Source organism: Panulirus ornatus, chromosome 33, assembly GCF_036320965.1.
Source record: "Panulirus ornatus isolate Po-2019 chromosome 33, ASM3632096v1, whole genome shotgun sequence".
In the NCBI taxonomy this organism is placed as follows: domain Eukaryota; kingdom Metazoa; phylum Arthropoda; class Malacostraca; order Decapoda; family Palinuridae; genus Panulirus; species Panulirus ornatus.
This window is the reverse complement of record NC_092256.1, coordinates 22,492,732-22,520,249: the sequence shown is the minus strand read 5'-3', so window position 1 is coordinate 22,520,249 and position 27,518 is coordinate 22,492,732. Positions and strand designations below refer to the sequence as shown.

The 27,518-nt window shown below is 37.8% G+C and overlaps 1 protein-coding gene across 11 annotated transcripts; it reads left to right on the top strand.

The window, feature by feature from the left end:
- Nucleotides 1-1,373: 1,373 nt before the first annotated feature.
- On the top strand, nucleotides 1,374-23,455 carry LOC139759590 (serine/arginine-rich splicing factor 3-like). 11 transcript variants are annotated; one of them, XR_011715105.1, is made up of 8 exons: nucleotides 1,374-1,467; nucleotides 6,018-6,111; nucleotides 7,593-7,658; nucleotides 13,231-13,425; nucleotides 14,821-14,922; nucleotides 15,761-16,447; nucleotides 17,205-17,297; nucleotides 20,977-21,047. XR_011715105.1 is itself a non-coding variant. In XM_071681883.1 (7 exons), the coding sequence occupies exons 2-7, from the start codon at nucleotides 6,089-6,091 to the stop codon at nucleotides 21,041-21,043; spliced, it is 546 nt and encodes a 181-aa protein (XP_071537984.1). In that variant the 5' UTR covers nucleotides 1,382-1,467; nucleotides 6,018-6,088; the 3' UTR covers nucleotides 21,044-21,047. The 11 variants fall into 11 exon arrangements, 4 of the variants coding, with proteins under 4 accessions (XP_071537985.1, XP_071537984.1, XP_071537983.1 ...); XR_011715104.1 differs by having other exon boundaries at nucleotides 1,422-1,467; nucleotides 7,593-7,701; XR_011715106.1 differs by having other exon boundaries at nucleotides 1,442-1,467; nucleotides 6,083-6,111.
- Nucleotides 23,456-27,518: the final 4,063 nt, after the last annotated feature.

The following is a 27,518-nucleotide window of genomic DNA, read 5'->3' as shown; positions in this document are numbered from 1 at the left end:
ATATATATATATATATATATATATATATATATATATATATATATATATATATATATATATATATATGTTCCATACATATTCGCCACTTCCCGTGTGTGAGAGGAAAACTATCAGGTGGAGGAAAGAGTTCTTATCAGGGGGTCAGGGCGTGTGTGCTGGTAGGGAAGAGAATGGATCTTTGTAAGTAAAAGTGGGTCTGCATCAAGTGTACGAATCATAGCTGTTTAAACTGTTTTTGGATGGGTAGGCTAGGGAGGTAAATGTAAGGGTCTGGGAGAAAGAGAGAGGGGGAAGGCAGGTCTATTGGGAGAGACTTTGGGTGTTTGAAGGGAGGCCGCTCAGGGTTAATATAACTAAAAGTGAGATTATGAAGTCTGGCAAAGGAGGGAGGGATTTTGGTTTGTTTAAGCAGTAGAATCTAGACTCCTTGAGGATATGGAGTGCTTTAGACTCCTAGGAGTAGTCATGTCGGCGGATGCAACAATGAAGCTGAAAATCAAAGGATAGATGAAGGGGGCGAAAGTCCTTGACCCCCTTGAGGAGTGTGTGGATAGTTCACTGTCTGGAAGGGCAAAGATGGGTGTGTTTGGTGGCACAGTAGTCTCGAAGGTCCTGTACACATGCATGAGAGTCTTGGCCCCTACATCGCGCAAGGTAACAGAAAATGGTGGACCTGTCGGAAATGAAATGTCCAAGAACAATATCTGGCTTCTTGAGCTGTTCTACATGGAACTCTGGCGACAGGATAAGGGCAATTTCTACTCCTAAGCCTCTCTCACACACTAAGTGATAATGCTTGTTCCTTCAGTGTAATATTCATACTGAAGCCGTACTTTCCTTTGTCCCATCCTCATTAACATACATTTGCGAGGGTTGAACTTCACGAACAACGTTTCAGACCAACTCTTAGAGTATGTTAAGATCCCTTAGTAAGCTGTATTATGTGTGTTATATATAGGAACGATGTGGTATACATGGGTCAACGTTATATATATATATATATATATATATATATATATATATATATATATATATATATATATATATATATATATATATATATATATATATATATATTGTGTGTGTGTGTGGGTGTGTAATGCAAAACCAAGTTGATTAGCTTGTGGTAGGTGAAGGTAAGAGGGAAGAGAAAGCTTGATGTGAAATGCCAGACCATTGCCATTGCAAGAGTCATGTCGCTTAAATATGGAGGAAATATGAATGTAAATTGGAGTCAGTTTTACATATATCTTGTAAAAGGCTAAATCTATCAATTTATTTCCTTTTTTTCAATTAGAAATAATTTTACAATTACTTTAACAATATAAACAGCGAAAAATCGATGGCATTGATTATATTCATGGAGTGAGGAGTGCGCATGCTCAGATGACGCCATCACCAGAAAATTCCTGAACTCGACGGCGGCAACGGCGGAGGTTCAACTATTTATAAAGAGGGCCGGTGTGGGTAAGTCCTTTCAGTGAAATAATCGGTCATAATTATTGGTAAAGTGCAGTAGAGGCTTGTTGCCTTTATGTCATTTAGTAAGTAGAAGCTGGGAAACCTAAGAACACACTGGTGCGGTTTGTTGGCAGAATCCACGTCTGGTAGTGTTCGATCGACGTAATGGCGGATACGACAGCCTCTGACAGCTGTAAATATATGAACAGAATTTATATATTTTTTTTTTTACCGTTTTATTATTTGCTATTGACTTCACATCTGATCTTCGTTTAAGATGATTAGCGTTTCGTGCTTCGGAATTTAATTTGTTGAAGATATTGTGTATTGCATGGGATGTTTGGGTTGGTACCTGTATGTTAAAGGGTTTCGACGAGGTATTTAAAGTCAGGCTTGCGTGAGATTTACAGTGAAATGGTTCAGATGATGGTGTTGTGGTTAATATATTTCATAAGATGGTGTGTGGGGTCATTGTAACTGGACAGTTCAGGTAACACACGTAGTGCATCGAGAAGTTCCAGGTTGTAATGAATTAGGTTAATAGAATGTTAACATGCAAGGATATCTATTATCTTTGATATACTTTACCATTGTGAACATCGTGAACAATCCATGATAAAGTGTATAGCTAAGCAAGTAAACAGCTTAGTTTTCTTTTATCTCTGTAGTATATCTACTATATTTAACACCCAATTTGTAACTATTTATTACTTAATCTTCAGCACATCACCAGTAAATACATAATGTATTTCAAATACTGTAACTTTCAGCTTGTAACTATTCATCACTAAGGAAATCATCACAATGTGTGTAATGTATAGATTGTAGTATTTCCTCTTAAGGCTTTCAGTATATCTGCCACTTTGACTATGTAGATATGCCTCACTCATGTGCTTATGCAAAGCTTAGAACTATCCAGCCATTCCTTGTACTTAAGTTCATTTATGATTAGTCAGCTAGTTACTTTGATGACTTCCTAGTTCTGCAATATCGGCTGTGTATTTTCATCTGAATGGATGCCTAAGTTCAACATTTATGATTATTATTATTATTGTTGTCAATATATATATATATATATATATATATATATATATATATATATATATATATATATATATACTTAATCACCATTAACTGCTTTAGCTCGAGGAACAGACAAAGAAAGGCTGCATTCCATCACATCCATTCTCTAGCTATCATGTCTAATCTCCCTGTCCACACCCAGGATGCACAGACCTCTCCATGGTTATTCTTGGGTGCTTCACATCCTCTCGTTCAGGCCATTGCGAGTAAGTCAACCCTAATGTACCCTTTCGCACCAATTTACTCTATCCCATGCAACCTTTACACCGTCTTGCATGTTCAGGCCCAAAGGCTCGAAATCTTTTTCACTTCTTCCATCCTCACTCTTGTATGCCCATTCTCCATGTTCCCTCCACTTACGGCATATATATCTTCTGTCAACCTTTCCTCGTTCATTTCTCATGTCCAAACCACTTCGGTACACCCTCGTCAGCTCACTCAAGCACACAATTTATATTACCACACCTCTGTCTTACCTTCTCATTATTTACTCGATCAAACCACCTCTGCAAGTGTATGGTTGTAGTAGTCAGGCCTCAGTTATCCCAGCTGTTTATCCAACCCAAGGCGTTGGTCAGTAAATTGTTTGGCTCAGGTTAGGGTTGAGGGAGAGGTTAGTTAGGGTGAGAATTTGAATGGGGAAAACTTGGAGGACGTTAAGTGTTTTAGGATTTGGGTACTTGGGAGTGGACATAGCCACAAATGGAACCATAGAAGCAGAAGAGTCATGGTGGGTGAAGGGAAGAAGGTTCTGGGACTGCTGAAGAATGTGTGGAAGGAAAGAATGTTATCTGGGTGGCCAAAAGTGGATATGTTTCAAGGAATAGTAGCCCCAACTGTATTGATATGAGGCATGGGCTATAGATAAGGCTGTGATGAGGAGGGTGGATTTGTTGGAAATTAAATGTTTGAGGACAATATGTGGTGTAAGGGGGTTTGACTAAGTAATGAAAGCGTGAGAGAGATGTGTGGTAATAAAATGAGTGTGGTTGAGAGACCTGAAGGTGTGTTGAAATTGTTTGTACATAAGAAGAGAATGGATGAGGAAGGGTTAACAAGAGGATATATATATATATCAGAAGGGAGAGGGAACAAGAACAGGGAGACCAAATTGGAGATGGAAGGATGGAGTGAAAGAGATTTTGAGTGATTGGAGCCTGAACATGCGGGAGGGTGAAAAGTGAGTGTGGGATAGAGTGAATTATGAAGCTTGCTGGTTAAACTTTGGAAAGGTTTGTGGGGCCTTCTTGCTAGTATCTTATATCCTCGGGTTGCTTTATCTTTGCTTTTTTCAAAGAATTGTTCTATGTTAACATGATCAAAACTGGTTTAAGGGCTAGAGTCATATCACTCCTTTGTTTTCCTTGGTGGGCAAAGTTATGATCTGTAACTGCAGCTGTGATTTCTTAATTCTGGCATCATCATTATTGCCCTACTGTGGATTTTATCCATAGCTTATTTGTGTTTTTTAATCCACTTTCATGGCACATGCACTTTGGACACTATGCATAAGGGGAAAACATATGAAGTTCAGTGCAGGCCATTACTAAACATCAAAGAATTCTAAGAGCAATGAAGGGCTTAGATGCAGTTACCAACCTCAAGAAGTTTTACCAAGTTTATATATGCAGTAGATAATTTGTTAAATATTTCCATATCTATGAATTAGTTGTGATTCTGTACTTTATAGTCTTCCTGATATGGAGCTTTGGCAACAGGTTAAGTACATTTTTAACTCCCTGTTCCTCCTTAAGCAAGATTCCTGCCATGCATTGCTTGTAAGAAAATATTTGCATAAAGACCTTTTGTTGTGTTCTTTCCTGGCCAGTCATTTTTTATGTATAAAGAAAGAGCAGTGGTCCCAGCTCTGACCCCTGTGACATGCCAATGGTAACCCCAAATCATCTTGGGAAGGCTTCTCTGGCATGTGGCTTTTTTTTTATTATTATTTCATCCTCTGAAGTAATTTTTGTCCATTGTAATAGTCTCTCCTTTACTCCTTGATAATTCAGCATCTTTACAAGCCTCTTATTCAGTGATGGACACACTTTGGCAGTTGAGGAATACAAAATCCAACCATTTTCAGTTGTAAAAAGAATAGCTTATTCTTTCTGGGAATTCTGATATGTTATTTATTTTCCATGAAACTTTGTTGTCCCGCATAAGTTAAGTTTCAATTTTGCAAGTTACCCGTTTGCCTTCTGATTATCTTTATCAGACACCAGTCTAATTCAACACAAATATTCAGTTTCCTTAAGAATGAATGGACACTTCTTGAGGGCATAAAGAGAAACTTCTTTAGGTCCGTGAACCTTATACAATTCAAGGCCATGTAGTAGTCTTATTCCTTTTTTTTTTTTTTCGGTTGCTACAACCTCATCCCCATCCCATGTTTCTAGTTTTGTGGCCCTGTCGTTTAGATATTTTCATTGTTCTCTACAGATTTCTTGGAATCCCTTGGCGTGATTAGTTGAATTGGAATTTAGTGTCTTGTTTGCCTTTGTTAAGTCTTATTTCATTCTTGTTAAACATAGCATAGTTATTTTTTTGTTGATCCTAACATGATGGTATAAGACAGGCAAATTGCACATCTGTATAGTATACAGGTCTGCTTAGGAAACTGAATTTGTTACTGAAACTAAGTTTTACTTAACCAAATGAGATTTTTGAAGGACTTGGAAAGTTTGTGAAACTTATTCATCCCAAGCGAACATTTGAAGATAGGTTCAGGTAATCTCTGCCTCTGGACTTTTGTGTGTTTTTTTTTTTTTTTCTTTCTAAAATGGCACGAGCAACAGAGGCCCCCAATGATAGCCATCCCATTAGCACTTTATGTATGCTAGCTTGAGCCAGGTATCCATTTTATCAACCAACCCATAACTTTGGCTGAACAACTGGTTGACTGTGGACCAACTGCTGCAACCAGGATTTGAACTTCAACTATGCGCTCAACTCTGGGTGGTCTGTGAATGCATCATGTTCAGGAATGCAAACTGCTCTACCACGGAGATCAATTAGGTTTATATCAACTAATTGTATTAAAAGCACATGGATTTTGATCATACTCCTAGGTGCTTAGTTGGGGGACTTTGTTTTATTTTGACGTAGTTGTTCATTGTATGGGCCTATAGTGTAATCCCACATTTTTTTCTCATTTTGCTTAGACATGTATGTCTCGTGTAAATTTCATTCTACTAGAGTATCCTGCAAAGTATTTTCAATATAGAAATGACGGAGGTTCAGTTGCTGAAACTTGTGCAAGGGTTTATATAAACTCGTTTCGTCTCGCAGTTTGCTACAGAATATTTCTTTTATTTTCCTGTGATTGAGTAGATATAACGTTTATTATTATTATTATTATTATTATTATTATTATTATTATTATTATTATTATATTATTATTATTTTTAGTATAATTATTTATTATTTATTATTATTTATTATCATTATTGTTATTATTATATTTTTTTCAGTGTCATCAATCTTTTCATTGGACTTGCATTTCAAGAATTTATTTTGACATTTCACTTCATTCCAGCCAGACATGACAAGACTTCAGAAAGATGAGTAAGCCCCGTTCTTTTTATTTATTGCTCAGACGTTCCCATTTCTATTGCTGATAGTCGTCATTACATCAGGCAAACTGAAATGTTGGTTCATAGTGTATTTTCGAATCATAGGTCTGCTCAGAGATGTAGAGTGTGGTTAAGTGCAATCATATGGTGTTATTACAGTTTTTTACAAAATGACTTTATTATTAAGAGGATTTCAGTGTTTGAGTGATTTTTGGAAAGTTATTTTACAGTTTGGAAATAGGGTTCAGTTGGTTATGTGATTGTGAAATACTTTTTTTCTTTTTCCTTTTTTTTTTTTTTTTTTTTTTTTTTTTTTTTTACTAACTGTTCACTTGATTCCAGCCTGAGGCACATTGCAAGACCAGAGAATGAGTAGTTTCCATTCTTTATTAATTGTTAAGAGATCCACATTTTCATCACCAATGCAAGTAGTAATTGCATTTGGCATAAAAATCTGGGCCTTTATTTCCTCAAATTGTTTTTTGATGTGTGATAAATGTATCTGTTCAGCATAGTCATTTTACTTTGTGAAATTTCTAAGGATTTATGAATTTATTTTAAAGAAGTGTTAGCAGAGATTGGAAAACAACATGGTATGGAAGATAAGATTTGTTGCAGGGGGAGTGACAGTCAATAACGGAAATGAAAGAAGGATTATTTAGACATTTTGAGGAAAATTCAATATGTTTTATAATGGTAAAGTTGAAACAATGCTTACAAGAGCAAGGTGATGGTAATTGAGTGATTGAGAAGTGAAATTGTCTGAAATGTGATTGAATGATAGAGTTTGTAAGTTCACAATTTCAAGTAGTTAGGGAGTTTTCTTACGCAAGGTAGAGGAAGAAATTCATAGATTTATGAAAGTGATGAACATTAGGCTTGTAGATACCAACATCTGTGAAGTTGTGAAAGGTAGAAACATTAGCATTATTTTTTATAGAGCTTGTTTTGGGATTTAGATACATAAAAAGTCAGTTGATAGATTGTATGCTGACCTTGGGGAAGTTTTGAGGAGCAAAGTGTTTGATTTAGTTGTTGCATATATTTAAGTAGTTTAGTTTGGGAGAAATAAAGATGTGGCTGTTTGCAGAGGTGAAAAATAGATGAAAGAGCAAAAGAGTAAGTACTTATTGACAATTAGGGAAGGGAGAGATGATAAGGTAGGTAATACTTTCTTGAGAAGAATGATGAAATTTGTAAGAATGAGGATGTATAGATGAGACTGCACATGTTACTTTGCTGGCTATAGAGAGATAACACTTTGGATATAGATAATTCAGAAGGTTGGATTATCTGTTGGAAAAGCAGAATTCTGGTGGTCATGTTCTGTGAATGTTGGGAAACAAATTAAAGTGGTCACATTCTGTACAGAAGGTTCCTTTCTCTAGCTCCTCTTGTCACCAATTTGTTTGATATTTATGTTCTCTTAGAAGAACCAAGGAGAGGTATTTTAGCATTGTACTCCCTCAACAGATGTTGGCATTTTGAATCTGGGAGCTTTCGACCAACAATGGATGGAGTCAGCAACTACACACCAAAGTGAGAGCTTATTGTATCACATCATCTTAGGGATGCTACCAAAGTGAGAGGTTATAGTATTACACCATCTTAGGGAGGCTGTCTTATCAGGTTTTGGTAATGGTTCGAATTCAGGATAACTGGATGTGGTTACTGTGCATGCTAAATTCTTGGGTTACTTCTCTTTCATCAAGGGATATAAGCACACAAACTTTTGTTAAGACATACATAATGGTGGGCAATCATGCTCTCCCTGAAGCATAGTTTTTCAGTTGGTTTCTTGAAAAGTGCTTTTATTAATCTCTGAACAAATTTTCATTTGCATTTCTTTCTGTATCCCAGGTCATATCTTCTTTTTGTTACATTCAATAAGTACTTTAACATGTACTACTAAGAAAAATTTTCTTAAGCTTAATATAAGAGTTGAAAAAGTATTTATTTAATGATCTCCATTATTACACTGTGAATAAACAAACTGCATATTTTGTTATTGGTTTTCTGTACTGGAATTTCCTGCAACTACATTTGCTTTTGATTTCCATGCAATATTAATTCTGATAAATTTAATTTGCTAGTGTTGATATCTGCATATTCTTTTGTTATATGTCCCTCCTCAAGGTGTAGCTGACCTTGTCTCACATGGGCCAGCTGGGGTTCTAATCCTGGGTGTGGGTGTCATCCCACAGCTAACGTAGCTCTTCATCCCCACCCTACCTTGGGTCTGGCTGATAAGTGGGTACCTAGCTGAGGCTGGAGTACAATATATATGTTATTTTTATTTTATTATGCTTGATTGCTGTTTCCCGCATCAGCAAGGCAGCTTCAGGAAACAGATGAAGAACGGCCCATCCACTCATATGCATATATATATATATATATATATATATATATATATATAGATATAGATATAGATATATACCCATACGCACACATTTGCATACATATCAACACAGACACAGACATATACATATATACACATGTACATATGCAAATTTACTTGCCTTCATCCATTCCTGGCACTACCCTGCCCCACAGGAAACAGCATTGCTGCCCCCTCCTTCAGTGAGGTAGCGCCAGAAAAACAAACAAAAAAAGGCCACATTCATTCACACACATATATATATATATATATATATATATATATATATATATATATATATATATATATATATATATATATATATCCCCCTGGGGATAGGGGATAAAGAATACTTCCCATGTATTTCCTGTGTGTTGTAGGCAACCAAAAAGGGTGGGAGCGGGGACCTGGAAATCCTTTCCCCCAGTTTTACTTTTCGAAAAAAAGGAACAGAGAAGGTGTCCAGGTGAGGACTTTTCCCTTCTTAGGCTGTCATCTGTTCTTGAGCGCTACCTCGCTAATGCAGGAAATGGCGAATATGTATGGAAAGATTGTGTGTGTGTGCATTTGTATTTATCTAATATTTCTCTAGAACCATTATAAAGGCTTCTGAATCCCAAGACTTCCCTTCTTTCAGTTGCTGGAAAATGGAGACTTCATTTATAGAGGAGTTCTTTGATATGACATTACTGCAAATGATGCAGCCGCACCAACAGTGACTTTTCACTTGTGGCGTAATTTGAACAGTTGGAGTCTGGTAACACTTGCATACTTGTTTACTTCCTGCCCGAAGAGTCCCTTATGCATGAGGCTCATGCAGAACTCAGGAAGCTGACCACATTCACCAGTTGGGAGCATAGGTCATAAAGGGTTGTGATGTTGGGAGCATAGGTCATAAAGGGTTGCGATGATGAGTACTAAGTGCTTCTGTATGGTAGTTGCGCCAGTGGCATGAAGGGTCACGGGATATGTTGAAAAAAAAGTTTGTAGTGATGTCCAGAGCGTAGTTGGGGGAGTGAGAATTGTGTTTACCTGGGGAGTTTGGTTTCTGATGGGTGTATCTCTGGTAGGTAGGGGTTTAAGACTGAGTTGGGAGTTTGGTTGTAATTACTTATTTGTACTTTATGAGGAGGGAGTTTTACACTATTGAGGCCATATCTCTTGAACATTCTCTGTCATTTAACTTCGTGAATTGGTGTATGCTTTCTGTATTGTTCAGCACTTGTCAGGTTAGTTTGATGTTTGTGTTTTGTCAGTGTTCCATTTGTTGGGGGCAGGGGAAATCTGTGAGTGAAGGTGTGAAGTGTGAAGTTGGGGTAAGGTTTTTTATATCTGCTTCGAGGTTGATGGTTTGTGATAGTGGTTTAAGTGGGCAGGATCTACTGCTGTTGCATAGGATTGAGTGCAAAGAATGTATGATGGGATTGTATTGGGATGAGCTTTGTTTTATTTTGAAAGTGTGTTGTGTTTGTAGTTGCTAGACATCCAGCGATTGTTTTGAGCACATGGTTTTGTTTGGTTTGCTGCTTTGTTATATTTGCTGTTGACAGGGCAGAAGACCAGGCAGGTGAGACATGGTTTAAAGCTGAGCAGATGAACTGTTTTTGGAGGATGTCAAGGGATTCAGTTTGTGTGGTGCTTTTGTGTTGATTTTTTTTGGTGCAGAAAATGAATGTCATGAGCTGGATTCATGTCTATGGCTGTGTAGTGCAGTCTGCGTATAGTTTGAGGTCATTATGGTTTGATTGTGAGATCATCTGCTTATGAAAGGACCTTCATGTTGAGGTTTGTCTTAGGGAATTGGAGGTTATGATTGAAGAGATTGAAGAGAGTTGGGGATAGAACTACTCCACAGGGAACTTTAGTGTATGGTCATAGCATTTTAGAGGTGAAGCCATTGAGAGTGACTGGCATGGTGGCTATCTGTTAAATTGGCCAACCACTTTTTGTCATTGTTAAGGGTGATATCAAGTATCTCTTGTGAGATGGAAACTGTGTCAAATGGTTTGTTGTTTTTTATTGCCACTAGTACTGTGTGGGAGGGGGTTTTGTGGTTGGTTGAATCCTCCTAGGATATGTGAGGTCAGTGTGTAATGTGTTAGAATGTTTGAGTCTGAAACATGCTGTGGTTGACTGGGATGTTTTGTTTGATTTTTGTTGTTCAGTTTTTCAGAGTTTGGATACTGAGGATGGAAGAGATATAGGGCAGTAGGAGGGGGAGTTGGATGGTTTGCCATTTGGAAGGTTTTTGGATTGGTATTATGTTGGAAAGTTTCGAGATGTTAAGGGTTTTGTTGACAGTTTGATATGTTGTCACAGCCATTAGCTGGAGAGTTCTTTAATTTGATCACATTGCTTGTGTCACTGGGGATGAAAGATGGGCAGTTGTTTATGGATGGATTTTGTGTTGGTATTTCATGACTTCTAAGTTTTGGAGTGAGGTTGATTTGTGGGTGATTTTTGAGTATGGTTAATCTTCTGAAGAAGGGATTTCATAGGAATGGGTCATGAGTGCTTCATGAATGTGTGTGGTGTGGAAAGGGGGCTAGACTGAAGCGATACAAGTGATTATTTTTATGTGCGCCAAAGATGGTTGATATAGGTCTTGTGATCATTGTATTGAGGAAGGAGTGCCAATTTTCAATTTCTTTTATTGATGTGTAACCCAACAAGCACTAAACTGACCACCCATCTCAGTCTTAAAGTTTATCCTACTTAACATACCCATCAGAAACCATGCTTCTTTGACAAACATGAGTCATGCTCTCCTGCATACGCTCTGGACATCACTTACTACAGAGCTACAGAAGTTCTTTCAATATCCAAAACCTATCCTGCACACAGTGGAACTACCATAAAGAAGACACCAGATAATTAATATTCAAGTTTCCTGCATATTCTGCGCATAGATGCGCATATATCAAAACACTGGTGCATGTGGCTGGCTTCCTGAGAGCTGCAGGTGCCTTATAAAGATCGAAGGGAATCCTGGGGTAGGAAGATGGCGAAGTAGCGCTAGGAAACAGACGAAAAATGGCCCTTACACTCCCCCTCCCCCACCCTATGATTCACTTCCTTGTCCATGGTTCCATCCTCTGCCAAATCCACTCCTAGATATCTAAAACACTTCACTTCCTCCAGTTTTTCTCCATTCAACGTATACATATACATACACAGACATATACATATACACATGTACATAATTCATACTTGCTGCCTTTATTCATTCCCATCGCCACCCCGCCACACATGAAATGACAACCCCCCTCCCCCCTCATGTGCCTGAGGAAGTGCTAGGAAAAGACAACAAAGGCCACATTCGTTCACACTGTCTCTAGCTGTCATGTATAATGCACCGAAATCACAGCTCCCTTTCCACCCCCAGGCCCCACAAAACTTTCCATGGTTTACCCCAGATGCTTCATGTGCCCTGGTTCAATCCATTGATAGCACGTCGACCCTGTATACCACATCGCTCCAATTCACTCTGTTCCTTGCATGCCTTTCACCCTCTTGTATGTTCAGGCTCCGATCGTTCAAAGTCTTTTTCACCATCCTTCCACCTCCAGTTTGGTCTTCCACTTCTCTTCGTTCCCTCCACCTCTGATGCATATATCCTCTTTGTCTATCTTTCCTCACCCATTCTCCATGTGATCAAACCATTTCAATACACCCTCTTCTCTCTCAACCACACACTTTTTTATACCACACATCTCTCTTGCCCTTTTATTACTTACTCGATCAAACCACCTCACACCACATATTGTCCGTAAACATTTCATTTCCATCACATCCACCCTCCTCCGTTCAAACCCTATCTATAGCCCATTCCTCGCTGCTATATAACGTTTTTGGAACTACCATTCCTTCAAACACCCATTTTCACTCCGAGAACCCAGAACCTTCACCTCCTCCCCCACCCTATGACTCGCTTCCACTTCCATAGTTCCACATTCTGCTTAGTCCACTCCCAGATATCTAAAACACTTCACTTCCTCCAATTCTTCTCTATTGAAACTCACACCCCAACTAACTTGTCCCTCACCCCTCCTGAACCTGATAACCTTGCTCTTATTCACATTTACTCCACTTTCTCCTTTCACACACTTTTCCCAGCCTGTTGTAAAAGACAACTAAGAGGGCAGGAGCAGGTGGCTGGAAATCCTCCCTTGTATTAATTCACAAAAGAAAGAACATTGTGGAGTCGAGGATTTTTTCCTTAAGGCTCTGTCATCTGTCTTAAACTATCTCGCTCATTCAGTAAATATCGAGTATGAAAAAATACACATATAATCCTACTGACTACTACTACCTAAGCTCATGCCTTATGCTACCTCTTACTACTTCGTTGTACTACCAGGAGAAATAAGAAACTTGCATGGAGCTTCTAGAGAATCATATACAAGATTTGATATCTAGTTGAAGTCATTCTCTGATAAACCAAGAATAGATATTTATATAAAGCCTTTGTTAGTTGAGAAAAATGGTCTTAATCATCAGTTAAGACTTTTAGTTAGTGTTTCACACCAGCCTAGCCAACATGGCAAATCTGATTGTAGGTAGGTGCTCTCTCTTGAATTCTGATAGGACTTGAATTGTCTTGATCTCCTTGATTTTCTGCATTGTCTTGACCTTGAATTTACATATCAGCAACCATGTTCAATCTTTATGTAAAGTTGCAACATTTTTCTTTAAGTGAACCCTTTTATACATTTCTACTGTCCTTTACTTCAGCAAAATGCGGATGGATTGCAAGGTCTATGTGGGCAACCTTGGAAACAACGCCGCCAAGCATGAATTGGAGTCGGCTTTTACCAAATATGGTCCATTAGTTAATGTGTGGGTGGCTCGTAATCCTCCTGGATTTGCATTTGTGGAATTTGAAGATCCGCGAGATGCTGAGGATGCTGTTCGAGCACTGGATGGAACGTGAGTTTTATTCTTTTAAACTAATTGCGAAGTGTTTATATTAACTAATGAAAATGCTGTGGTTGTAAAGATTATCCCAAGGGATATTAGAGAAAATAAGTATTATGTGAATGAATGAATAGGCAAGAAAGATATATTATGATTTCTGAACCTTTAGTTGTATTGGACATCAGAAATTTTTGAAATTTTAGTTTGTCAAATTTTCCATACATGGTTTAATATTAGTCAGAAATTTCCAGTAGGTATTGTGTGTACTGTTCATTTATGAAAAGTATACATTTGCTTAACCCATATGAGATGAGGGCCATTCTATAATTAATGACGTTACACCATATGGGACCCAAATTAAGACTCGCTGCAAGTTGAAAGCACTGTGACATATGTGGTTTCCATAGAAGTCTGACACCACCAGTAAGGAATTCTTATCAATGGTTGGGTCTTTGAATCATTAATCAGTGGGAAATGGTGCAAAAAGGAGGCACAGTTAAGCTTCAGAAGCTGGTGTTTGCTAGACTTTTACAGGGTGAGAATGTGACCAAGTACTGTGATGACAGGATTTTGCCTGTTATAGTTACTTTTTAGAATACAACATATTTTACAGAAAAAAAACTTTTGGAGTGTTTTGCTTATTTATATTTTGTGTATTTATGTATTTAATTTTCCAAAAGAAGGAACAGAGAAGGGGGCCAGGTGAGGATATTCCCTCAGTGGCCCAGTTCTCTGTTCTTAACGCTACCTCGCTAATGCGGGAAATGGCGAATAGTTTGAAAAAAAAAAAAAAAAATGTAAGGTACTCATATTTATAGAAAAAGGACCACAATTTTGCTTGGTAACCCAGGGGGAATGCCATTTTGTTGACTCAGACTTCAGTTTAGAGAACTAAGGCAGTAGAATAAGGATGAGAAGTCTGGAAGCAGTGATTGTTCTCTGGAGAGTGACCAGATTAGTAGTTCAGAGTACAATGATAGAAATGTTGATGTCGATAGGACATGGCAGTGGTGTAGGGACTGAGGGAGTTGCATAATGCAAAATAAGTTTTTTTTTTTATGAAATGATTATTCTCCTTGATTGTAAGAAATGTGTTCTTTTGTCAGGGAAATGTATTTTGTTTTATCTTTTAATCATTAAGAATCATCAGAAGTTGTGTATTATTTCCAATTTAGAAAACAGTGAACAACCATTCCAGTAATGTTTCCGTTTCTAAAATTTTTTATTTTTAGGAGCACATGCTGTAAGGGTTCAATACTCTTGTATTCCATCATATCAGAAAAGATATTACAAATTATATTGAATATTGATGCACAGGCACTTAAGGGGCTGTATAGCTTTTGTATTACAGTATGCAAAGGATTAGGAATTGTGGGCGCTACTTAACATGAGCCTGTTGTTTGGCAGGCGGCTGTGTGGTGTTCGTGTGCGAGTTGAGATGTCCACAGGGCGTTCCCGTCGTGACCGTTATCGATCTCCTCCAAGGCGAGGTGGAAGCAGAAGATCCAGGTAAAAGACTTCACTTGTGATTTTATGTATGTGGCCATATATTAGTTTCATCATTAGGACATGATAGGTATATTGGATATTTTTAGGGTTATAAATGTTGAATGGATTGCTTTTTATTTCTTGTTTGGGGGAGAAAGTGGTTATAGTTTAATTTTGCTCTTGAATCTAAAGATATTCATTTTCTGTATGACAGTTGTGTTTTGTGTGTGGTAATATGAATGTTTGTCGGCTATTGTTCATCCTATAGCATTTTTATGCAACATAGCATTTGGATGTTTGAGCATATTTGCTTTAATTGCTATGTATTGCAGCCTTGGTATTTTTAATGAAACAGATTTCATTATTAAAATGTATGAAAGATTCCACTCTGGGGCAGACATTCCAGCTTATGAATGTTTTAGTTGATGTAACAGTGCAGATGGTTGAGGTAGGTCACTAGGTCTTTGTAATTTGCTTTTGGAACGTCAGTATGTGCTAGACTGGAGATCATTGAGGCAAGGTTTGTTTGAAGAAAAATTTGATTTTTGATAAGTTCACAAATTTCACTCGTATCACAGTAGTAATATTTACCCAAGAAACTATATTGAGGTTGTTGAAATATGATATAAATTCCTTCACTTTGTATATTAGTTTTCTTTGGGGATGTTCTCATACACAAGTCAAATTGATTTTTAGTTCATTTCTTTATAATTTAAAATTTAAAGTTCATACACAGTGATAAATAGGATATAATGTTCTTTGCCTTAACTGTCAGCAGAATTTCAGCTCGTTACTTTTTGAGCATAAAGAACTTTAATTGAAATTTTTTTGTTAATTGTGGTGTGTGGCCCATTTACAGGACTATCTCGCCCAAATTACTTCTTGTTCCACCACCACCATCTACTCCTCCTACTGTTGCTACCACACCACCACCACCAACTCCACCACAACCACCACCACCACCACAAGTACTTCCACCACCACCACCACCACCACCACCCCTGCTAGCATCAGCATCAGCCTGCTTGTACAGTGGGCTTCCAGTATTGGTTTGTAGGGGAGGTTGGAGCTCCCTCTGGGGGTTCCTTCCACTCATCACCTGATCCCACACTGGTGATGCAGCTGGTTAACATGAACTGAATAATACAACTCCCCTGGATAGTTCAGCATGTTCTTCTCTGTTAGAGCTGTGTTCATGCTTGACTGTCATAGGGTGGTAGAGTGTACCAGTGTTGGATAAGGTGTTGGGCCCTGATCAGCCAAGGCATGGCGGAGGTGGTGGTGAGCGGCACGTTGCCTGATGGCCCTCCTACGGCGCGGCACCTCGCGGCACCCGGGCAGCCCTTATGCGCTTCACGTGTCCTCTTCTCCCCGCCCGTCTACGTCTACCCTCCGCCCACTGCCCGCCCAACGCCCGCCCGCTGCCTGCGCACCGTCAGGCCTGCCCCCCCACCCACCATCTTGGGTCTCTGACCCTCCAACGCTCGCTCCACTTTCTTACATTCATCGCGCCTCGTCTCATCATAACGACTACCCTGCTGTGACGGTACACTACTCAGTATTTGACCATTTGATCAATTGTCACAAACTTGCTTGTTTGTGATTGTCATTCAAGCGTAGGTATACATCTTATCATAAGGATGATACCTTGAGGAGTGATTGATTACCTGTAGAAGGTTCATTTGTTTTATACTTGTCTGGAACATTTGAATCTCTTGCAGGGTATTCACGAGTGTCACCCAGGTGGTTTGTGGGAATGGGCTGGACAGTTTGTGGCATCATATTCTTGACAGTTCTTCATTTGTATCATATAGGAGCATTTTCCATTGTAGAACTTTTAATCAGTGGAAATTACTTAGATCTTGTAATTGCATCTCTAGTATTCTTTCTTCACAAATTTTAATAGTAAGAATAATAACGTATTTAAGAGTATTTTGATAAAGCCATCATGTCTCTGTTAAAGTATGGTGGTAACAGATCCGTTCTTACAGTGGCCAACAGAATCACATCCCATGGAGAGGAAGTGTGGTTGGTTGACATGTGGCTTTAACTATAGCATGAGGCAGGTCTAATCCCTGGTCACAATCATGTGCTAAAGGAATCTGAATTTAATTGTACTCATACTTCTATCCCTGTTAAGGTTTCCAATAAAGGGTAGTAATTAGTAATACTTGACTAAAGGGAATGGAAAGTGCTCTGATTAAACCAGTGTTCCTATTGAAGGAGGTGGTCACTTCCTAGAACAATAGTACTTCATTTTCACACACTAGAGAATTTGAATGTTAATTCAATCTTTATTGCAGGTCCCGCACCCCCAGGAGGTGGGGCCGTTCTCGTTCTAGGTCACCAAGACGTTCAAGGTCCCGCTCCCCCAGGTCTGTTTCACGATCACCAAGGTATGTGTCATGCAGTAATCGCATTAGTTTATCTTGCATTATAGTTTCTTTTGTAGCAGTAGTAAAGCTGTTGTTGTGTTGGTACTTTTATTAGCTTTAGCAAGGCTTGATGCATATCTGTGGTAATGGTCTTCAAGTAAAACACATTGAAATTACTATCTATCCATCTGTGTATATCACTGATGCCTGTTCCTTCTGGGACTCCCTCAAGGAGCTTGCCAAGGTAATGGAGTTCCATAATTAGTGAACTCCAGTGCTGCTTCATAGCATTTAGTGCCTTACCCTTAACAAGCCACTGGCAGAGAGCAAATCTTAATGTGTTTGCAGAGGCTCCTACCAAATGTTACCACTATTTCCTTCCACCAGAATGCTCCTGCCTAATGTTCCTACCTACTACTACTACTACCTAATTCTCCTACCTAAATGTTATGATAATTCAGTACATAGCTTTGATATTGCTTAACTCAGTACATAGCTCATTCTTCTTAACTCTAGATTTTCCTGTGGTGAGCACTATACACCAGCCTACCCTTTTGGCAAAGTGGTTGGAACAATAGATAGTAGAAGGTAATAGCTGCATAGCAAGGCAACACTTGAATGGTTGTCAAGTTGCACTCCTCTTACCCAGGTAGCTGTCTTTTCTTTCTGCCTGACCTACATCTGGACTGTTGGCATTCTGTCCACAAACATACAAAATCTCTCTGTACCACACAACACTTGTCTCGCACTGCTCATTCTTCGTAACTCTCGATTGCCAATGTGATAGTTTTGCCTTTTGGCAAAATGTAGGAGGATTAGATAGAAATAAGAGATAGGGACACTTAGGACCATTATTAGGTATAAGTAGTTGGGAGGAATATTAGGTAGTAGTAGTCAGTAGGAACATTAGGTAGGAGCCTCTGCAGATGCCAGTGGCCTGATAAGGTTGAGGCATTAAAGGCCAAGAAGTGGCACTGGAGTTCACTGGTTTTGGAGATTATTGCTATGGTCACCCACTTGAGGGAGTTCCTAAAGGGAACAGGCATCAGAGATACAGATAGAAGAAAATTTAGTCAGGAGCATTAGGAAGAAATATTATGTAGAAGTAGTTGGTGGGAACTAGATTGAAGCATTAGGTAGTAGTAGTCAGTAGGAACATATGGTTAGAGTTCTACAAATATTGTGATAGATTTGCCTCTCAGCCAGTAGCCTGTCAAGGGTGACACAAAAGGCTAAGAAGTGGCACTGGAGCTCATAAGTTATGGAGACTTGGTTGCTGTGGCCACCCCCATGAAGGAGTTCCAATAAGGAACAGGTGACAGATATAGAGATACAGCTTCACCCTCCTGCCCATTTTGATTACTTGCCTCAGTGGTGAGGAGATATTTAGGTAATATTCCTTCTCTCTCTTCCTTAGAGAGGTATACTAAAATAAGTTGTATGAACTCATAAAATTTTTATTTGTGATACTACTTGATCAATGGAGATGAATTGTAGATGGAAGTTAAAGGGAGAACTTTCTTTTCTTTCATACTATTCGCCATTTCCCGCATTAGCGAGGTAGCGTTGAGAACAGAGGACTGGGCCCTTGAGGGAATATCCTCACCTGGGCCCCTTCTCTGTTCCCTCTTTTGGAAAATTAAAAAAAAAAGTGAGAGGGGAGGATTTCCAGCCCCCCGCTCCCTCCCCTTTTAGTCGCCTTCTACGACACGCAGGGAATACGTGGGAAGTATTCTTTCTCCCCTATCCCCAGGGATAGGGGAGAAAGATATAGGGAGAACTAAGATGTCTTTATGCATCAAGGGTGTGCTTCTGTGATGTGATGAAATGTGCAGTCCCTAGTTTCATGTAGATCTAGTTAAGACCCTGATCATTTATGTGGTTTCATTCAGCATGAGTTAAATCTTTATGTTTTGTTGGGTTTGTCATATATGTAATGACAATATATTACTGTCATCTTGTCAGATTATCCCTGTATGATGCTTTGTTTTTATATTTTCAGTTAGTTTGATTACCACCATATACTTTTGTAGTTAATCACCATATACTTTCGTAATGATGTTTTTTCTACCATTTTAAGGTGTTACATACAATAAGCATTCATTGTAGCCCCTTGTGTGAGTTTTTTAAACATATATGTGGCTTCTTTCAAATTTTGATTTTTAAATAGATCCAAATTACTTGTATTTTGAAAGTTTTTGTCCCCGGATACCAAGAATGGGAAAGATTAAAAGTCTGCATACTAAAAGTCCTTGCTTTCTTGGGGAAAAAGAGTAAATAGTGAATTAGGTAGATTCAGCTTCTTGTTCATACTTTAGTTGGAATCATGATTACGAACTTAGTGGTCCTGTAAAGTTTGTATATTGTGCTTTTCCCGAAGAAAGAATGTGGGATAGGTACTCCCATGGTGTAGTGTTTAGCGTTCATGAGTGTAATGTATTTACAGGCCATCCAAGGTCTTTGAATTCTAACCTCTTGGTCAACATGCATATTTCAAGTTTTAAGTAACAGATAACAAATTTCCCTTGGGACTTAGTATTTGCACTGTTTTTCATTTTATATTACATGTGTGAACATTTGTTTTCAGGAAGAGGTGTTCTCCTTTAAATTTATAGTTGTTCATGCTTTACTTATACTTTTCACTGCATTTTGTGCTTGCATGAAGAACTTGCCAACTTTTTTTTTTCACTGTTGGGATAATCACATGAATTCTTGGATCAACAGCTTTAGTCAGATGAAAAAGTTACCTTGACAATTCAGACTTACTTTTTAACTTTGTAATTGATCATGAAATTGAGGTGTTTTGCTCTAGATTTTTGTGTCAACAGATCCTCCACCATTTGAAAAATTTATTTAAGAGGTATCACTGTATAGGGAAATAGACCTTGAATATTGTCTAAAGGATATGGATTCACTCGTATCTCAGCATGATGTTATCATGCATAGAACTACATTGCAGTCAACATCAAATTGGTGTTTTAGTTCTTCATGAATGTTTTTTGATAAAGAATAATGGTACTGGACAGAAAATAAGAACTACAGGGCAAACTTGTTGAAGGATAACCTGTGAATGCAAAGACTTAATTCCTCGGTATATCATTGATTGTTTATTACTCTGTGGCTTTCCTGTTTTATTTTGTATGAAAGGTACTTTTATTAATTGATCATTTTCATTTGAGGGCTTCTCAGTCTTTCACATAGTAACAAGAAGTCTTTGGTAATGTTTTCAAGGCCCAAACCTTTTTACTGTAAATGCTGCATTGAATGAAAGCCTGACCTTTATGTTAGGGCTAAATAACATTTTTTTTTTTTTTTTTTTTTTTTTTTTTTTTTTTTTGTGTGTGTGTGTGTGTGTGTGTGTGTGTGAACCTGGATATTCATATAAGATTGTTGAGCACCCCTATCTCTGTTACCAACAAATTGTCAATGTCGGTGATTCTTTGCCAACCGTGATACTTTGTTTGTACACCTCGTTAACAGGAAAATTTTCATTTTCAAATTCATTTCCAGCAAGATTACTTATTTCCTTTGTTATAGGATTTTTAGATTGGCAAGAGTACACCTAGTAACCTTCACTGGTAAACTAGCTTGTGTTTAGGTATGCCCATTTTTATCTGGAAAAGCTTTAAAGGTGAACATATCTTGTACCTTTTTTCCCTACTTTATGATTTCTGTTGTCAAATATTGAATCATATTTCAGATATGATGACTATCGCCGAAGAAGTGACTCCCCAGATTTCAGAAGACGTTCCCGATCACGATCATAGGAAGGTGTGTAAGCATTAGTGTTGTTTAGTGATGATGTTTACCTTTTTATCAGTTACATTCTCTGTAGTAACCAAGATGTTGGTTTAGAATATGTAGGAATTATTGATAGGATACTGGAGTTACTATAAAAGATTTTATTTTATTGTTCCTGAATGTTTATTCAAAACCCATCTTGTTAAACAAATTTTAACTGATGTAATTAGCCCTTTCATGTGACCATATGTTATTTTAAGATGATTAGTTGTTTGTAATGTCGCCTGTTGGTCATTCTTTCCTATCACAAAAATTGCTTGTTTGAGATGATGAAACAATTAACTTGTCATTTTGACCTTGTGTGTGGTTTTGATTTTTTATGTGTATGTGTGAGAAGGAGAGAAACGGGAGAAACAGCATTATTCATTTCATGAACTACTGCCATATTGCGTTTTACCTACTTTCATGATATCGCATATAGAATTTTTGTGTGTGAAGCAGTCTTCACAGATTATTTGAAACATTTTCTGAAGCAGGGGGTAGCATTGCTGTTTCCTGGGTGGCTGTGTAGTGTCAGGAATGGATGAAGGCAAGCAAGTATGAATATAGACATGCATATATATATACTGGGGTCGACATGCTGTCAGTGGATTGAACCAGGGCATGTGAAGCATCTGGGGTTAACCATGGAAAGTTTTGTGGGGCTTGGATGTGGAAAGGGAGCTGTGGTTTTGGTGCATTATACATGACAGCTAGAGACTGAGTGTGAATGAATGTGGCCTTTGCTGTCTTTTCCTAGCCCTACCTTTTGCTTGTAGGGGGAGGGGGTTGTCATTTCATGTGTGGCAGGGTGGCGACTGGAATGAATAAAGGCAGCAAGTATGAATTATGTACATGTGTATATATGTATATGTCTGTGTATGTATATATATGTATACATTGAAATGTATAGATATGTTTGTGCATGTGGAGACATGTATCTATATATATGTGTATGTGGGTGGGTTGGGCCATTCTTTTGTCTGTTTCCTTGCACTAACGCGGGAGACAGCGACAAAGTATAATAAAAAAAAAGATAGAAAAATATATATGTTAATGTATATATCTATATGGGTATTTATGTACATATATGTGTATATGAGTGGATGGGCCATTCTTCGTCTGTTTCCTGGCACTACCTGGCTGACATGGAAAATGGCAATCAGGTATAATGAATAAATTAATATAATGAATTTTTTCACTGTTTGCCTCTTGCCGCCTGGATATGCTAGAGATGAAGTTATGTTGCTGTTGTAAAGCAGTTATATTTTAAGGGAAGACCAAATAAGAGAGCTGGTAAAGCATTGTTTAAGATTTTGTTGAGTTGGGAATATGTTCTATATAAAATCATTTCAGCCTTTTCTGTTTTGTAGCACACTGTTTAGATTGTTTTATGATATGGCACAGTGATTGAAAAGCGCTTATCTAGGCAACTAGAAATCCTGTATTATAGGCAGTTAAAGAGAGAACCTGAAAAGATGAAATGGTAGAAAGAATAAATGCTTTCTTTGATGGACCAGTACTTCCTTTTTTTGGTGATTAGGGTCAGGTGATCATGTTCTTTGATGATAGCTTAATTTTGAATTACATAACCTTACAAGCTCTTTTTCCTGTCAAATAGTGGTTAGATGCTTAAAGTGTAGTGATGATTGAGCATTTAATTTGATTTTTCTCTTCACAGATAAAAGTGAAGATGGCAGTAGTATGCCTTCATAATGACTTGCAATTTGTAACCAGAGGCTGCTGTGAGGGATGGGAGTTTGTTAAGCAAGTCCCTGTGGCAGAACATTTTCTCATCATGCCTAGATATGAGAAGCATTATCATTAGTCCTCAGAATTGACTTAATTTCTTTTTTTTTTTTTTTTCCTTTTTTTGTCAATCTGCAGTTGTCAAAAGCTATTTTCATTTTATAAATGTATAATTGTTTTCACTTACTTTAATGTTAGAACACTTGTGTTCAGTAAAGGTCTCATCACTTTAATCAGTTTTTGTGAATGTCATTTTACACTTGTAACTGAAGTCTTAATTGATAGGTGTAGACATGAGAGTTTATTCCATTTTCATCAGTAGGTTTCATGTCATTATGCATTTTAAGGTTATCCAATTTTTATATGACTGTGTGAATGGATGAATGTCTAAAGTATGCCATACCTTTCAAATGTAATTCCTTGAAAATTGTAACTTTTGTAAGAATTTTTGGTAGTACAAATTAAAATGAAAGGTATGGAATGGTTCTGTTAAGTTGTGTGAACAATGAAGTTTCACAATTTTTGAACTCGTTTTATTACAAACCCAGATTTGGTTGTCAGGTAGTTTTTTTATTACATAGAGATATATTGATTAATTGGAGATATGTTATGCTGTATTTTGAAATTAAAAATAAACTTAAATGACAGATTTACATTTTTCCAATTGCAAAATGCATAACCCTACCACAAAAAGTAATGATTATGTATGTTTAGAATTAGGAAAAAATGTTTCACCGATTTGAAACTTTTCAGATTGTGCATTCTAAATTTTGACATTTCTCTCTGTGGTTTGTTGTACAAGCAGACGTATTCTCTAGGTGTGTATAGGTTATACCGTATTATCCCATTGTCTTTCTGGTGGGGAGACATGTTTCCCCACCTGTCACTTTCCCCCAACAAGAAAGTGATTGTTTGAGTGTGTTGGACTGACCGTCAATAAACGACTATCGCAGAAATTGTACTGATAACCCACTGGGTTCCAACCACAGATAAATCACCTTTTCTCCATGTCACTGTCACAAGTTGTTACCAGATCAGTTTCTCTGTCCCATGTACTTTTATACCTTATCTTTTTTGTGTGATTAGTTTATTAAGAGAAAATTTATGTATCTGTTTAGGACATGACCCTGCTAATGGAGGATATAGTGAATGTATGGAAAAAAAAATTTGATTTGTGAGAGTGTAAGGAAGTGAACACTAGACTGATGTAAAATGAAATGGATTGCAAAAGGGGGTGATTATTAGTGCTTATGCACCAGCCCATGTGAAGAAAGATGAGTATCAAATTTTTTGGGATTTTCTAATTGTGTGTTGGTAGTTTTTATTCAAGAGATTGGTTATTAGCAATGGTGGATTTACATGTGAAGGTAATTAATGTGGCAGTTAATGGTATAATTAGAGGACTTGGGGTACCCATTGTTGTGAATAAGAATAATGAACAGCTTGTGGAGTGAAGTGCAGCAAATAGGATTGGTGATTGAGAATGCATTGTTTAAAAAGATGGACATACCTAAGAATATACATGAATCAGCAGGAATGATAGTAAGAGGGCATTATTGGATAATGTAGCTGTTAGGATGCGTGATCATGACCTGGTGGAGACAATGGTAAAGATATGTAAGAGTAGTGAATGGAACCGTGGAAGTGGAAGCAAGTCTGTAGGTAGGGTGAGGAGGTGAAGATTCTGGGAGTATTGGGGAATGTTTGGAAAGAAAGGTCATTACTTGGGAGAGAAAATGAAATGTTTGAAGTTATATTAACCCCTACAATGTTATATGGATGCAAGGCATTAGGTATAGAAGACACTGAGTGGAAAAGGAGGTTTGTAGGAAATATGTTTGGGGTAGTATGTGGTTTGATAAAGTAATAAAAGGGTAAGAGAGAGGTGTGGTAATAATTGTGTGATTTAAGAGCTGAGGAGGGTGTGCTGAAATGGTTTGAGCTTATGAAAAGAATGAGAGAAAGGTTGATAGGATATATGTGGCAAAGTGGAGGGGAAAAGGAGAAGGGAGAGACCAGATTGGAGAAAGAAGGATGGAGTGAAAAAGATTTGAAGTAAAAGGGGGCCTGAACATGCTGAAGAAAAAAGGTGTGCGTGGGATACTGAATTGGAGCGTTGTGGTACACAAGGGGCAATTTGTTACTGTTGAACAGAACTAGGGCATATGAAGTGGACAGGGGAAGCATAGGTAAACAGTGAAAAATAGAAATGGAATTCCACAAATGCAATTTTCCTAAAAACTTTTTGAATGGTACCACCATGTCAGTAAAGTAACCTCAAAAAACAAGTGTATGAGGAATCGAAAAGCAGAATGTAAAGTAAACGAACAGAGAAACTGTGACCATCAAAGCTAAAGCTAATAAACAAGCAAGAAAACTCTTGTATTATATCTCAAAATGAATTAGTCATGGGTATAATCCTCAACGTACCTTAATTATAGTATTATTTACCTTTGACTTCAAAATGAAAAATAGAATGCCTCAAAGAAGTAAATGCAAATATTATAAAGGTAAAAAGAGTAACAGAAAATATTGATGGCAAAATAGTGCACATTAATGTGATTTGAAGCCCAAAACTCCATTTAGGGTACATATTGACTGGAAAGATGTATTTCAAACTCTCCTATTGCCAAAAGTTAACATCAGCAATATGGGCAGACAAAGGCGATACGTAAGAATAATTTCAGTAAATATTTGGATTGTGTGAATTCTCGCAAGACATCCCCCACATGTACAAAAGTAATTAATTTGCAATTGTGACTAACACAAATCCATTAGAATTGCATCTCTTGAAAGAAAGAGAATAGATTTTTAAATGCCCAAAGAAACTGCAGCTCATAGTTCAAAAAGTCGAAGATTATATTGTTAGAATCCACTCAAAGCATGAGTGTAGAATTCTGCTGGTGTCATGGACATTTTGATATTAACACTAATTTTTAAAAAATCAGGTTGAAATATCCATATGTAGCAATTTATATATATAAGAGTTATATGTCACAATGATTTGATGAGCAGAATGAATAATTAGATGGAAATGGTAAACCACCTGGGACTTGCCTAAAAGAATGAGAAGCTACGTAGGATAAAGAAAGGTGTTGAAGTAGGACCTTCTCTCGATAGGAATGGCCAAGTTTGAAGGCAATTCTATGTCAGTATTAGTTATACCGTCTGTATTGACTCTTAGTCACTTGATGGAGAGTAGTAGACCTGTACCCAGTATGTGATACCTATAGTTTCAATATTGCAATGGAACATATACTACCAAAATGCACCCAAAATATTGGATCTTAAGATGTAAATACGAATTATATGGTAACAACGGAAGTAATAAAGTATCAGTGAAATTTTTCACAATAACATTGTAAACAGATTGATAAACTATAAATGTAAGCCAAAATTGTTTATTTTTTTAAGAATCAAGTTATTAGATAGCACGTCTCACCTACTTGTGTCAACTTCGGCTTTGTTCTCCTTCATATATTACCCAAGTTCTTCATCACCCCTGGATAACATTTGTAGACATTACGTGCAGTTATGTAATTTGCTCCTCGTGACCACACAAGGGATGAGCGCGAGGGTGATGGGATCCCTTCTTGACTTCCCTGTCACTTACTCATTTTTCAGATTTCACCTTTTATTCTTCACTCCTCAGTTGCAGATACAACTGATTACACATTCCTCGTCACTTTACATCACCCACCTGTCGCTATGTGGAACCCGCATCCATAATACTGACTGTAGGAGCACTGAGGAGGGAACATTTGTTTCCCCAACTCCAGTCTGGTAGAGGAAGAGACTTCTGTAGGCTGGATATTTAAACAGCCAGGAAAGGTGAAAATATCATACGATGTTGGCCAGAACCTTTTGCAGACACATCCTCTCCCAGGTGACCAACATGCATTAATGTGAATCCTACATTTCAGAGACAAGAAGATGGCTAAGGCTGGACTTTAAACACGATTCATATTCCTTGATACCTTGGGGAGAGGTCTCGAACCAGGAGGGGGTCTGATAAATCTTTCACTGGGTTACCATGCCTCTCTGTATGTGATTGTATACTTTCTGGCATTTGTTCCCTACATTTATCTGCCATGGCTCTTTAACAACCTGTATGGGATCTGTAATATGATGAACAATTAGATATCCAGAAAACATGTTGAATTTATATACAGTGTAACCGAACCGTAGACAAGTAGCATTTTCCTCTCACCTCGCCTACAGAGGTTATTGGAGCAGCAACCTGAAACAAATTTACCCGCACCGCAGAGGTCGCTACCTTATGATGATGGTTCCCTGAAACAGTTGAAACATATTAGTATCTTTATAAAGGAAAACCTTATAAGTTTTTCATGTCAGCGTTCTTTCATGTGGTGTGAAAGCCCCGAGGCACGGGCTGCTACAAATACTGTGCTCCAGTTATCACCATCTAGAACACACGGTGAAGGTGCTCTGCTCTCTGGTTCGAGTAATTTCATTATCTGTGAATAGGACTCATGCATATCATAAAGATGCATTTTGCAGTGACTGCGGGAAAAAGTATGCTGATGTCTGCTATGATGAATTTATGCTCTTTGACTTTTTAAGATATTACACAAAAGCGCAGATCAACAAATGATTATTTGCTGTCTAAATGCATCACAGCGTTACACCTGTAAAACCAGAAACGTGTAAAGGAAGAGACAGAGGTTGAAGAATAATGGGTTAACCAGAATA

Excerpts from the sequence above, each read along its gene's own strand:
- LOC139759590 (XM_071681882.1), top strand. Across the intron at positions 13,426-14,820 it reads GTTCGAGCACTGGATGGAAC|GCGGCTGTGTGGTGTTCGTG; the intron begins GTGAGTTTTATT and ends GTTGTTTGGCAG. Across the intron at positions 14,923-17,204 it reads GGTGGAAGCAGAAGATCCAG|GTCCCGCACCCCCAGGAGGT; the intron begins GTAAAAGACTTC and ends TCTTTATTGCAG.